Source organism: Sus scrofa, chromosome 18 (genome assembly GCF_054392235.1).
Source record: "Sus scrofa isolate SSC_HxYL_T2T_F1_AM1 chromosome 18, Sscrofa_HxYL_maternal_Yorkshire_Landrace_v2.0, whole genome shotgun sequence".
Classification (NCBI taxonomy): Eukaryota; Metazoa; Chordata; class Mammalia; order Artiodactyla; family Suidae; genus Sus; species Sus scrofa.
In genome coordinates, this window is record NC_139400.1 from 23,096,466 (window position 1) to 23,111,738 (window position 15,273).

At 36.1% G+C, this 15,273-nt stretch overlaps 2 protein-coding genes across 3 annotated transcripts in view; one reads left to right on the forward strand and one right to left on the reverse strand.

Annotated features, from left to right (window-relative positions):
* CYREN (cell cycle regulator of NHEJ) overlaps positions 1-15,273 on the forward strand; it is a 139,007-nt gene that overhangs the window by 85,265 nt on the left and 38,469 nt on the right. The window lies entirely within an intron of this gene.
* The window catches only part of AGBL3 (AGBL carboxypeptidase 3), a 99,377-nt gene that overhangs the window by 46,187 nt on the left and 37,917 nt on the right, over positions 1-15,273 (reverse strand). For both annotated transcript variants that reach the window (XM_085005399.1, XM_085005400.1), the window contains exons 6-12: positions 13,500-13,638; positions 11,179-11,958; positions 7,706-7,868; positions 5,369-5,495; positions 4,259-4,359; positions 3,943-4,055; positions 2,892-2,958 (exon numbers count right to left, since the gene is read on the reverse strand). In XM_085005399.1, the coding sequence (XP_084861525.1) occupies positions 2,892-2,958; positions 3,943-4,055; positions 4,259-4,359; positions 5,369-5,495; positions 7,706-7,868; positions 11,179-11,958; positions 13,500-13,638 (1,490 nt within the window). The remainder of the gene's footprint in view (positions 1-2,891; positions 2,959-3,942; positions 4,056-4,258; positions 4,360-5,368; positions 5,496-7,705; positions 7,869-11,178; positions 11,959-13,499; positions 13,639-15,273) is intronic.

Below are 15,273 nucleotides of genomic sequence, written 5' to 3' on the forward strand. Positions count from 1 at the left end.
GCATCATTTGATAAGGTGCTACAAGAAAAGAAATCAGTTCAAAATTATTTAGACAAAAAACTGAATTGAGAGGAAAAACAGAGAACCCCAAATCCTAGAATTTCAAGGTTGGCTTCAACACGGCCTTGAGACAAAGATCAAATTAAAGTAATGGCTTTTACATCTGTGGTACACAGTCTATAAGATGGCCTGTAATGATCACCATCTATTTGTATTCATACCCTTCTGTAATGCTAGGTCATTGGGCTCAACCTAGTGACTAGCTTCTAATGAATAAAACATGACAAACATGGTGGGATTCTGCTTCTGAGATTAGGCTGCAGTGAGACTGTCGCTTCTATCTTGCGTGTCCTCTTTTGCTCTCTTACTTGCTCATTCTGATGGAAGCTAGTTCCGTGTTGTGAGTGGCTATATGGAGAAACCCACATGGCCATGAACTAAGGAAAGACTTTAGCCAACAGCCAATAAGGAACTGAGACTCCAGCCTAGCAGGCTGTGAGGAACTGGATCTGTCAATAAACATGTAAGCGAACTGAAAAATGGATCCTTCCTCAATCAGGCCTTTATATGATTCCACAACCCGACCAATACCTTCATTGCAATCTTTTGAGAGACTTTAGATAATCACCCAGATAAGCCACTTCTGAATTCCTGACCCACAGAAACCGTGTGATGATAAATGTTTGTTGTTTCAAGCTGCTAAGGTATGGAGTAGTTACTTGGCAACAGAAAGTGAATACGACATCTTAGTCTGTTCACCTGCTATGACAAAGTACTACAGACTGGGTGGCTTATACATAATGGAAATATTCTCATAGTTCTTGAGGCTGGAAGTTAAGATGAGGGTGTCAGTATTGTCAGGTGAGAGCTTTCGTTTGGGTGCATACTTCTTGTTGTATCCTCATGTGGCAGAAGGGGCTAGGGATCTCTCTGGAGCCTCTTTTATAAGGCACTAACCTCATTCAGAGAGCTCTCTTCTCATGACATAATCACCTCCCAAAGGCCCTACCTTCTAGCACCATAATATCTGGAATTATAATTTCGACATACAACTTTTGGAGGGACAGAAATATTCAGACCATAGCATTTCACTCCTGATCCCAAATTCATGTCCTTCTCATATGCAAAGCATGTTCATTCCATCCCCCAAACTCCCAGAGTCTTAACTCATTTCAGAATCAACTCTAAACTCCAAAGTCTCATCTCCATATCATCTAAATCAGATATAGATGAGACTCAAAATGATTCATCCCGAGGTTAAGTTCCTGTCTAGTTGTGAACCCATGAAGCCAAGTTATGTGCTTCCAAAATACAACTGTGGGATAGGCACAAGATAGACATTTCCAATGCAAAAGGAGAAACAGGAAAGAAAGATGGGGGTTATAGGCACCAAGCAAGCTCAAAACCCAGCAAAGCAGATTTGGTGAAGTCTTAAAGGTCATGAATAATCCTCCTTGGCTTAGTGCTCTGCCTTCTGGACCCACTGGATTAACAACATCACTCCAACAGCTTGGCAGGGTGCTACTCATGCCTGGTCTCTGTCAGGACCCTGCCCACACCATAGCTCACAGCTTCAGGTGGCCTGCCTCCGTGGTCTCTGTTGGAAGCTGTCTGCCCTATTAAAACCTAGGTGTTAGTGGCCCTACGACCTCTTAGTCACCTTCAGGGCCTTTTGTCTTGATGACACAAAGAGATAGAAAGATACACTTTATTCTTGGATTGGAAGAATTAATATTTTTAAATGACCATACTACCCAAGGCAATCTACAGATTCAATGCAATCTCTATCAAAATACCAATGGCATTTTTCACAGAACTAGAATAAATAATTTTAAAATTTGTATGGAAATGCAGAAGACCCCTAACAGTCAAAACAATCTTGAGAAAGAAGAAAAGAGCCGGAGGAATCATGCTACCTGAATGCAGACTATATTACAAAGCTTATAGTAATCAAAATAGCATGGTACTGGCACAAAAAACAAACCCATAGATCAATGGAACAGAATAGAGAGCCTGAAAATAAACCCAGGCACTTATGGTCAATTAGTCTATGACAAAGGAGGCAGGAATACACAATGGAAAAAAGTCTCTTCAATAAGCAATGAAGAATGAAATTTGAACATTCTCTATACCATATATAAAAATAAACTCAAAATGGATTAAAGACCTACTGGAAAACTGGAAAACTTAAAACTCCTAGAGGAAAACATAAGCAGAACTCTTTGACAGAAATTGTAGCAATATTTTTGGATTGGCCATCCAAAGCACAGGAAAACAAAAACAAACAAATGGGACCTAATTAAACTTAAAAGCTTTTGAAAAAAAAAAACTTAAAAGCTTTTGCACAGTCAAGGAAACCATCAACAGAATGAAAAGACAACCTACTGGATGGGAGAAAATATTTGCAAACGATACCACTGATAATGGGTTAATATCCAACATCCACAAACAGCTCATAGAAGTCAACATCAAAGAAAGCAAACAACCTAACAATGAGAATATAAACCACAAAAGGCAAGGATTTTTGTCTTGCTTTGTTCACTGCTATATTCCCAAGCACACAGTCAGAACTCAGTATATAGTTAAATAAATAAATGAATATTAGACTAGCAGTCAAATGATATATGTTATCTCATTAACAAGTGGTATGGCTTTTCAGAAGTAATTTAATCTCAGTGGATCAACGGGTCTCATCAGTGAAGCAGGGGTGTTGAGAAACCCTAAGGTTAGAAAATTCTATGATTTAAGGATGTGGTATATAATAAGGAAGAAATAATTGTGTGATACAATAATTAGACAACTTTAGACTTCTTTTTGCTTGACTGTTAGTCACAGTAAGAAGAGTTCCTATTTAGTGTATCCATATCATAGGCAGAAATTTTCAATCATACCTGAGAACTTAACTTGAGGAGGTAAGTCTGAGAGTCATTGGATTCTGAACTGTCAGAGCCATGGCTACTACAAAAAAAAAAAAAAAAAATTATTTTAATTTACAGAATGTTTTGGTGGCATTTTAAATTTTCAACTGTTACTTTTACTTTATTATCTCATTGAAATGGTAGAAATAGTTCTAATTATAAGAGGGATGTTTAAAAAGGTGTAGATGTTTGATAGTTTCAGGCATTAGATGATATTAGAAGAATAATGACTGAAATTGACTATCATATCAAATATAAATATAAACAAATCCATGAGTTCAAAATGATAATCTTCTATCTGCAAACAAACTTATTAGTTACCACTGGAGGTTGCAGGAACACTAACTCAAAGTTTGAAAATTTATAAAGGAGAAGAATCAAACATTTGTTCTGTTTTCCTATAGGAACTGTACTAAAATTAGTACCTTCTTTCTAGTAACATTCTGTTGGCATTAAATTAAATTCTGCACTTACTATTCACTGGCTTAGATTATTTATATGGCATCTCTACAAATGTGTTAGTTTTTTGAGTAATGACAACATTAAAAACAATTTGAGGGATAAATTAAGAGTTTGGGATTAACATATATACACTACTATATATAAAATAGATAACCAACAAGGACCTACTATATAGCATAGGGAACTGTACTCATTATTTTGTAATAACCTATAAGGGAAAAGAATCTGTAAAAAATAGATATATGTATGTATGATTGAATTACTGCTATACACCTGAAACTAACATGACATTGTAAATTATCTATACTTTCAAAAAAAAACCAAAAGTAATTTATATCTTTCACAAAGAGTACATAGTAGGTGCTCAATTAATACTATTTAAATAGATAAATAAATAAATGAAGGCTTGATGAGGTCTGGTCAACATAATGTGCATGGGAAAAAATTTTCCTCCACCTATAGCCAGGATTTTCAGTACAGATGGACAATTGTATTCTAGTATTATTATAAATTATCACAGACCAGCACAACAAATTATACTGCTTCCACCATCTTGACTTACCTAGACTCTAGATCCAATGTAACTTCTTTCAGAGAAGTATCTGAATCATCAAGGACTTTTTCCAAGTTTATATGTTTTTCCATTTCTTCTAGTTCTTTTAGGCATTTATAATACTAGGAGAAAATGACAGATGAATTAATTATAAAACAACTTTATTTCCTAATTGAACTAACTGAATATAGATATCTGGAATATCAAGTGCCAAAACCCACTGAACACTATTGGGGTATAGGAATAACACTGCTGTAGGCCTACAGGCAGGTTTCATTATCTCAGAAACTGGAGGCTGATCTATTACCAAATGGACTTTACTTACCTTGGTTCGGTCTGGATCACAGTAGTCCAAGAGAGAATCACAAAAATGATATCCCATCGACTCCAAGTCTTTTGTATTGAAGTGAGTGCCTCTTTTATTACCTAAAACATTAATAAGTTTATCCACCCTTGAAAGTGAGTTAAACATTTTTTTAAAGCAGGTAGGCCTAAGTTGCAAAACAGAGTATAAATAAAATATCTGATATGATTCCATATTCTGTCCCTTATTTTCTACACTGGGACAGGTCATCTAAGAGCTTACTGCTTCCTTCATTCCTCTCCACCACTTAGACCAAAGGTGACAATACAGATTAGTCTGTGTTGCAAGGCAGCAGAAAACTCAGTAAGAAAGTAATGGAATACTTGATTGCCAGTTATAAGCACTCTAATCAACTTAGATAATTTCTTAGAGGAAAATGTAGGTAAATATTTCAATGTTTTCATCATCATTAATCATGTCATATCAATTTCAAGGTGCTTTAAAAACAAGCCATAAGTTAACACATATGGATTTCCAGCACTTTCCTTTGAATTGATACATTTTCTAATAATGTGACAATTACCATAATATGTGTCATTCTAAAGATATGATAGGTGTGACTAAAAGCTTTCTAATGGAACTAGAGCACATTTTTATTTTTAGTTTAAGGAAACAAGTAAAACATAAATTGACAAAAACCAAAACACAGCCCAGTCTATTTTGCCTTACAAAGAGCAAATCCATCAAAAATATTTCTATCCTTATATTTTTATGAGCATTGCTTTTTCTTGAAATCATTAGTCATCTGTAGGAACTCCCTCTTAAAAAAAAACACACACACACACACCCCCAAAACAAGCAATTAAAAATTAGTTTATGAAACAACCAAGTAAGAATTCTATATATATGTTAAAACTTCCTTTTCTAAACAGAGGAAAATGATCAGATAGAGATGCCTAGAATGGGAGTTTGTTTATTCATCTCATTTACAGAACTGATTAGCTATGAGTCTACATCTAAGTAGGAAGAAAGTGCTCACTATCCAGTTGTCTACACTATTAATCTTACATATTAAAAATGTCTCTTTGGTTTAAAGCTCTGACAGTCATGAATGAGGATATTTGATCTTACCCAGGGTAGATCCACAGAAAGTGGCCTCCATGGTAAAGCTGTTCCTGATTCCCATTTTCCACATTACCACTCTTCCTGTTCCTTCTTTGCTCTTCTGTATATTAAACTTGCAAGCTGAGAATGAAAACTGGAAAGAAGCAAATAAAAATGAGACCCATTGCTTTTCTAATCACAATGTCTTTTTTAGGAAGTTGAACTCTCAATGAAAAAGGAGGGCAAAAACTTCTGGAACTGCTTTTATTTCCTGACTAATGGAAATAACTCACTTTAAGGATGATATATTTACATTTCTGAGAAATACAACAAAAGACAAAAAATAAATAAATAAATAAAATAAAGGGGAGTTCCCGTCGTGGCGCAGTGGTTAACGAATCCGACTAGGAACCATGAGGTTGCGGGTTCGGTCCCTGCCCTTGCTCAGTGGGTTAACGATCCAGCGTTGCCGTGAGCTGTGGTGTAGGTTGCAGACGCGGCTCGGATCCCGCGTTGCTGTGGCTCTGGCGTAGGCCGGTGGCTACAGCTCCGATTCGACCCCTAGCCTGGGAACCTCCATATGCCGTGGGAGCGGCCCAAGACATAGCAACAACAACAACAACAACAACAATAACAACAACAACAACAAAAGACAAAAAATAAATAAATAAATAGAAATACAGAATTAAATTCTGGCAATAAATTTTATTTTGTCTTTTATTTATTTTTTTTACGGCTGCACCCACAGCATATGGAGGTTCCCAGGCCAGGGGTCTAATCAGAGCTGTAGCCGCCAGCCTACGCCACAGCCACGCAGGATCTGAGCTACATCTGCGACCCACACCATAGCTCACAGCAACGCCAGATCCTTAACCCACTGAGTGAGGCCAGAGATTGAACCCACAACCTCATGGTTCCTAGTTGGATTCATTTCCACTGCACCACAATAGGAACTCTAATAAGTTTTACTTTTTAGTCTATATATAACACTGCATTCAAAACTAGTGGATTCTTTTTTTTTTTTTTTTTTTTTTTTTTTTTCCTCTTTTGGCTACATCTGCAGCATATGGAAGTTCCCAGGCCAAGGATCAAATCTAAGTCACAGCTGCAGACTGTGCCACAACTGCAGCAATGCTGGATCTTTAACCTACTACACTGGGCCAGGAATGGAACCCTTCCACCTCAGAGACAATACCAGATCCTTAACCCACAGCAGGAACTCCTAGTTGATTAAGTCTTGATAGTGTTGACTTTAAAACAGTTATAGGAAGGAGCCTGAACATATTTAGGAATGAAGATCAGTGCTGTAGTTTTCAAAATAGAATAGAGATACTTTATTTTCATATGAAAGATAATCTGAAAGATAGTTGTATAACATCAGTATCATGCATTTTTGTAATTTTAATTACCACACAATTTTTAAAGTTGACTTTGTTTTCCATTCTGTGAATTTAACACATATAAAGATTTGTATAAACACCACCACTATCAGGATACAAAACAATTCTATCAACTCTTAAAAATTCTCTTGTGCCATTCCTTTGCCATCACAAGTATTTCGCTTATTTTGGAGCTATGGTAAATGTTATTGTTTTTAACTTGGATTTCTAGTTGTTCACTGTGAGTATATAGAAATGAAGTTGGTTTTTGTGGGTTAACCTTGTATCCATCCTATGACATTGCTAAACTCACTGATTAGCTCTAGGAGTTTTTGCGGATTGCTTCGTGTGTTTTTTTGTTTGTCTTTTTGCCTTTTCTAGGGCCACTCTCACGGCATATGGAGGTTCCCAGGCTAGGGGTTGAATCGGAGCTGTAGCCGCTGGCCTACACCAGAGCCATGGCAACGTGGGATCCGAGCCGCGTCTGCAACCTACACCACAGCTCACAGCAACGCCGGATCCTGAACCCACTGAGCAAGGCCAGGAATTGAACCTGCAACCTCGTGGTTCCTAGTCAGATTCGTTAACTACTGCACCACAACGGGAACTCCTGCTTCGTATTTTCTATGAAGACAATCGTGTTGTCCTCACTGCTTCCTTTCCAATCTGTCTGCCTTTTATTTCTTTTTCATGCCTTATTGCACTTGTTAGAACGTCCAGTATAAGGCTGAATTGAAGGGGTAAGAGTGGACACCCTTGCCTTGTTACTGACCTTAGGAGGAAGACAGTCTTTTATCATTAAGTATGGTGGCAGGATAATGGGCATTTTTCTTTATATTTCAAATTATTGGTCACTAAACATTTTACATGGTCAATTGTATACATCAGTCAAAATAAGTAAATAATAAAGCAATTTACTGACTAAGACTATCTGCTGTCTTACATGCACAATATGTAGTAAAGTGAAAATCTTAAAGGTGCTTACTTTATCTGGACAATTTTTGCTGAGCATAAGTGGAAAGATCCGTTGCTGTAAATACAAAGCTTTGCATCTATCACCACCATCACAGCCATACATGAAGATGTTCTCTTTCTTACTGTGGCCATGAAGGTCACAATATAAAATAACCTCTCGTTTCTCCATCAGTCTACCAAGAAGAAAAACAAGTTACTACATTTTCCCTATGCATTCTTTTCCTACAGTTGTAACTACGTGAATAGAATTTCTTATAGCCTAGTTTTCAGCTTGTTTTTTTTTTTACCTATACTGCATATTTTTATTAATATACAACTTTAAAAATACCTACAATGAGTTCCTATTAATTGTATAAAAAAGGATAAAATCTACCTACTCCTAAGACTTTGTCCAACAGGATTCCTTTTTTTTTGTTTTTGAGAACCATTTTAATATTTTCATTTAAATTTCTAACATCACAGTGGCTAAGCACTACCTGGAAATTAAACATATATTTGAAGGCTGAACCAGTACCAAGTCAGGTTACAGTATATTAGAGAATGAAAAGCGAAATTCAGTTCTTATAAAATAGGCCCCATGTTAAGCTGAATCAGATCCCCAAATGAATTGTAGTTCCTACTGCAAAACCACTTGGGGGTCAGCAGAGGGGCTTTTTAAAAATTATGAAGTGCAACTTTTTTTTCTTAAGGCAGAAATCGATTTTTTATTGTACACAGAAAACAGCACTAGGTGAGGTGCCCATTAGCCCTCACTCAGATTCTTTCTGACTGAAATATCTTTCTTCATCTTTGTAAATGCAAATATTATCCCTTATCCCTCAACACCAACCTCACGTCTTACTTCTTCTCTAACTAGTCAAGCCCATAGATTTTTCTTTTTTTGAACTCCTGAGGCACTTAATAATGGTACCATTTACTTGGCACTTGCCTAGGCAAGTTTTATATTTTTGATATTTAATCTCATTAAGGATAGGGAATGCTTCAAAACATCTAGAACAGTGCTATGCACATAAGAACCCAAATATGTGTAAAAAATTTTAGTACCTGATGACAACTAATATTTAATCCCGAGTAATGTGGTGAGTAAATACAGTTTTGAGGAAAATGGAAACAAAGTTTGAAATGATTGTTTCTCTGGTAAATTTCTAATAAATAATTTAAAGAAATCCTTTCTTAAGAGCATAGTTCTTAGCCTGCAATTTAGCCATTCAATGAATGTTAAATAAAAAATAAGCCTCCCAAACTGGTTCTGGAAAAAAACTAACAGACAGGCTTTCAAAAGGTGAAAAATAGTGGTGTTAAGGTTGTAGGATTATGGGCATTTTGGCCTTTATTTTTCCTATTACCAAACTTTATGTGGCATTATTATATTACTTAAATAACCAAAATGACATATACTATTTGTTATATCTGGAAGAATAAATACCAAATGTTATCAATTTGTAGTAATATGAAATGTATTACTTTTATAACAAAAAATATTAAGTTCTAAAATCAAAATATTCAAAGCATAGTTTCTATTTGAAACATTACTCTTTTAAAGTATAGTGAAATCCCAAGCCAGCATCTGTTATGTGTATTAATTTACTGTCCTTTTTCATTTGTGCCCAATAAATCCTAGTCAATAAAATAAGATTGACATAAAGACACCATATGATCATTATAAATTTTTAGAAAAAGGACTAGATTATAAAGTAAGAATATCAAGTTAGGTCCTTAAATGAGATATGCTACACATTTTTAAACCAATGTTTCCCCAGTTTTAATGAACTTTTGGTTTCTTATAAGTGAGTCAAAAGGAAATTTTTAAGTAATTAAATCTCATATAAAGGTTACTACTTTTGAAGTGCAACAGGATAGTAGGTTGTCTCATCTTATACTAACTTAAATCACTTTAGAAACAGTAGGGATTTTTTTCCTTACCCACAGTTAGGATATTCTTAGTACCTTACACTAAGTATCCTATACTAAAATCCACTCTCTTATTATTCTCAAATACTTTAAATATATTTAATCTTAAGTATCTTCACCTTTCCATACATACATGACTTTTATTCCATTTATCTGCCTATGATGAATTGCATTAAAGTATTTTCCTTTCTTGGAAGCCTTTCTGAAACTCACTGAATAGATTCCTGCCTTAACCTTCTTACAAGGCAATTTGAGAAGAACCAAGACATATAAAATATTTTCCATAGAGACAAGCCAGGGGGCCTTGGCCTATAATCTATCTTGTGTTGGGCCAGGCACCCTTAATGTCAGAGAGCATTAAGCCAACATTATAAATACCCTAATAGGCATTCCATCAGCTCTCTTTCTATATATCAACAACAAAAAACCTTTTAATTTTTGGAATAACTTTACATTTACATAAACATGGCAAAAATAGTAGAGTTTCCATACCCCTCATCCAGTTCCCCCTAATATTAATGTATCACATAACCATGACACATTGTCAAAACTAAGGAGACAACATTGGTACATGGCTATTAATTAAACTCCCAACCTTATCTGGATTTCACTAGTTTTCCCCTAATGTCCTTTTTCCTGTCCCAGAATCCAATCCAGGATACCACTTTGCAAATTTATTCAGCTCTCTTTTCACTATCTGCCACCCCCAGGAAAATAAGGAAGTCAAAGGTTACTCTTTAACGTTCAAATATTTCCCAAATAACTTCAGGGAATCCTGGAGCCCACATTTGTAGAGAGTATAAATCAAGAGTTTTCACTCCTTTTTGTGGGGCTCTGGCCTTCACTCCCCATAGGTACAAGCAGATAAAAGGATTAACAGGAAAGTGAAAGCTGAGGCTGAACGAAGGTAACTGGAGCCATGCTGAATACTCCTAAACCCTGTCAGCTCCTCTGGGGAACTGGAGGTATAGCTGAGGTCCTGCTCCTTCACACAGTGCTCTTGTGCTTGCACGAGGGACCCTGGTAACAAAGCTGGATGAGGATATGAACATTCTCCATAATAGAACTTATTATTGTAACATTTGAACAATTCTAAATAGCTTTACAAGGAGTTTTTACATCTATATCTAATTCATTAACAACTTTTTTTTTCCTTTTACATTTGAGGAAACACTGAATACATTTAGAGCTTCCAATGTTCCAAGTCCTATTCTGGGCACTTTGATGATAATGTTCTCATTTAATCCAATATTTGTTAACCCCAAATAAACATCAGTGCTACCACTAGCTTTAGCAGGAAACCAAATTTGGGATGTGCAAATTTAATCATAAGTTTCACAAAGCCATTAAAATAATTCTAGAGTCCATTTCATTATTTAAAAGAAAGCTAGTGAATATAGTGGCGTAATACCAGAAAGGCAGAGAAGCAGAGTTGGGAAGAATGAGGGAAAAATTAAGTAGCTATAGTTCAGGTATCTAAAGAAAAGTTAAAGTATAGTGAGTGGGATTGTGGGAGCAAAACTACTACCAAGTTTACTAAATTAGCACAGGGTACTTTGAGGCTTATTTTACCTACGGATCATGTTCCGGGTATACCAAACAGAAGGAAATGATTCCTTCAGAAGAGATGTATAGTTACGGTTTAAATCCCGTCCAGCTAAGGAACACCGATAATTTCCTACAATCACACCATCTGGATTCAGCATGGGTACCACCTTGAAGATGAAAGTGTCCCGAAGCAACTGTGCATCACTTGAGTCTCCTAAAATATAATCTAGGAATCCCTTCATGATCCAAGAGCTGTTGGTTTCTCCTGGATGTACCCTTGCAGTCAAAATCACAGCCTTTCGCTTTCTTGAGTCATTGTTCTTCAAGGGGGTGGCAATCGTTAAAACGTACACCATGTTCCTGGCCAGAGTGTGGCACAAGACACGGATTTTACAAAACTTTGACCGAACTGGGTCATTATTGATGCTAGAAAGGTATTCTTGCAGGTTGGTGTAAGTGTATGGATAGCAGTGAGCAAAGTAGCAGGTATCTTTATTGTGTGGAAATTGAAATGTCCACGTAAGAGAGAAATAATGGCGCCCGTCTTGCCCCTGGTTGTTTCTATAATACTTGATTTGGTCTCCTATTCTCTGCCAGCCAACATTATGAGCGTTGGCCTCTTTTTCAGAATAAAATAGTGGGCGCATACCCCGATTATAAAGACTAGCAGGCTTGGTGAAATTGGTAATAGTGAATCTGTAGACTATTCCTGCTTGGGTATTAGTGACTTGGAAATAGAACCACTGTGTATGTTTATTTGTGAACAGGTCAGGGCGCACAGTTAGCTGGTATTCATATTCTGCTCTAAAACACACACACACAAAAAAAAAGAAGGGGGAAAAAAGCACATAAAAATGTAAAAATGACATTCAAGTTTAAATTAAATAATAAAAGTCATAATAAACGTAAAATAATAAACTACCTATTCATAGAAAGCTTTTTATTCAAGAAACAATGTTTATTTAGGCAGTATCTAATAGCAAGTAATTGCAAAAGATTAAAGTTTTGAAATATTCTCTTTTATTGGATGATACTGCTTCTATGCTAATTCTAAAGCCTTTTAATTCCTTTGTAATTCAAGAGGCATATAAAAAATGGCATTTGATAAAAATATTTCAACCCAACTATGTTTCCTATAAAAGAAGTGATTAAAGAGTTCTTAAAACTGAATTAAAGTCCAATGTTTGTTTTTTTACTTCAGACATATATTTCTGTTTTATATTAGATTGCCTTTTCTAGGGCTGCTCCCACGGCATATGGAGGTTCCCAGGCTAGGGGTCCAATTGGAGCTGCAGCCACCGGCCTACACCAGAGCCACAGCAACGTGGGATCCAAGCCATATCTGCGACCTACACCACAGCTCATGGCAACACCGGATCCTTAACCCATTGAGCAAGGCCAGGGATCGAACCTGCAACCTCACAGTTCCTAGTCAGATTCATTAACCACTGCGCCACGACAGGAACTCCAAAATATATACTTTTTAACCCTTCTTAGGTGATAGGTATTTCTATATGTACACAAAAATTACTATGAGCATATGGATTAAAAAATTTTAAACTGAGGACAGGAAGTATATTTGATAACTATTTGCATCCCCCATAATTAGTCATAATAAAGGCAAAATAAAGGCAAAAATAATTTCATTAGTATATTTCTTAGATATATAACAATTCTACCTGGTTAGTTGTGACTTTTTTCCTTTACCAAGTAATTTCCTGTTCTATCAACATTATGCACTTGTGTGTGTATGCGGGTTTGTGTGTGTAGTTATACATAGTGAACTAGAAACTGGTGAAATGAATGTTGCAAAACCTTGAGAGCTGCTGAAGGTAGGTGATGGTATGTGGAAGTTAACGTAGAACTGTATTGCACTCTGTATTTAAGTGTATGTTTAAACTTTCTCATAAAAAATTTTTAAATAAGAGTATTTCTGGATTACATGCACGTTCTCAAGCATATTTTATACAACACTCATCCAAAGAACTAAAAAAGTTTGATGTTGTAAATCCACTATACGCCAAAATTTAATTTAAAGAAGTTTGTAAAGCAGTTTGTGTGTCTGTTTGCATGTATGTGGGGGGGGGAGAACTCATATTGGCATACTGAAAATGTACAGTACAGAAACTTGGTTAACTTTAATTCATAGTTCTCAAAATCATTTGAATCCAGAACCTGCCATACCCATGCCCTTACAATAAAATCTCTAATTAGCATCTATACTTCAAAGAATTTGGTTTGTAGTAGATACTAAAACTATGGTTTGTAGTGGACACTAAAACTTAATATAGGAAACAACAAACACTTATAGTCTAGCTCCTCAAATAAAAATATTTAAAACCTACACTTTGACTACCTTCTGTAGATTACCACTCTCAAACCTTGCTTCAAACATCAAAGTATCATCACAGTTATCCACGGGCTGCTTCAAGGGTGTTCGGTTGCCCCCAACTCGAGAATACACAAAACATGGCTCTTTGTAGGCTGATGAGAGAGGACCATAAAGATATAATGCCATAGCTAAAGTACACAGGCTATTCTGCAGTGTGGAGCTACAATATAGTTGAAGTGTCACTAAGGATTGTAAATTTATTGTAATTTGACACTAACGTTTAAGTTTATGTTGAAGTGAGAACGTCTGCATGTTTAGAAAAGCAAGGCCTAAAATAAATTTATGTATTTCTCACATTAAAAATATTTATTCTACTTCTGGTTATAATGAAGGAATTGATTCTGAAGTTGTCCTTTCACTGTAAATGACCATAAAACTGGACCAAAAATATGAGTTGTTTTCATGAATTTGGACAACATATAGACCAGAATTATATAAGGTTCTTGAAAGATGATAAATATATGAAAGAAGCTCATGTTTAATTCTTGTTTTCTTCCTGGGGTTACTTTTAAACTATCTCTTAGGAAGAGGGCACTTAACAGCATAACAGTCTTGCTGAGCAGAGGGGGCAAAATTGTTTCCTTGGTCGCTGAAACTGGTACCCCGGGTACCAGAGAGAAGAAAGCTACATACAGGGAGGACTTGAATAGTCTCCCTGTACATGATGGTTCCCCAGTCCTTGGATGAAGGCTTGGCCATACAAGCACAGGCTAAGACTAAGGAAGACAGGACTGTGTGCTGCAGCGGAACTGAGATCCCAGAGGATATACATTCTGGGATTTATTGAAATTCCAATCTATCCAGAATAGAAAGACTTCACTGAACACTTCAGGCATTCAATTGTGACTCCAGAAAGCTTATATATTAGGCATTAAGAACCACACCCAGGAGTAAGAGCCATGACCTAGAACTAATAACAAAATGAAAAGAGACCTGTTTATATAAAACAAACAACAACAACAAAAAACAATTCTAAATGAAGTAAAATGATTTGCCAGCAATTTAGCTGCCTACCGGAAAAAAAATCAACATAATTTTAAAAAGAACATAATACAGATTACTACAATATATCTTTCACAATTTCCCACATGTGGTAACAAAATTAAGAAGCATACAGGGAAGCAGGAAATCTGATCTGACAAATATATATACACAGTTAAGAGACCCCAAGATAATATATTCACATATTCAAGAGACCCCAAGATAACCCAGATGGTGGGATTAACAGAGAAAGACTATGAATACATGTTAAAAGACTTAAAGGTAAAGACAGAGATGATGAATAAACAGGTCAAGCAATGGCAAAAAAAAACAAAAAACAAAAAAAAGAAATGGAAATTATAGAAAGAACGAAAAGGAAAATCTAGAAATAAAAAAGTACAATAACGGAAATGAAAGATTTGCTAGATAGGCTTAAAAGAAACTGAATACTGCAAAAGACTCAGTGAACTTAGAAACAAATGTATACAAACTATCCAAACTCAAAGGCAAAGACAAAGATCCAGTGACATGTAGGTCATAGCTTGAAATCTTGGAGTTCCCCTTGTGGTTTAGTGGAAACAAACCCGATTGCAGGTTCAATCCCTAGCCCCATTCAGTGGGTTAAGGATCCGACATTGCCTTGAGCTATGGTGTAGGTCCCAGACATGGCTCGATGCAGCGTTGCCATGGTTGTGGTGTAGGCTGGCAGCTGAAGCTCGGATTCAACCCCTACCCTAGCCTGGGAA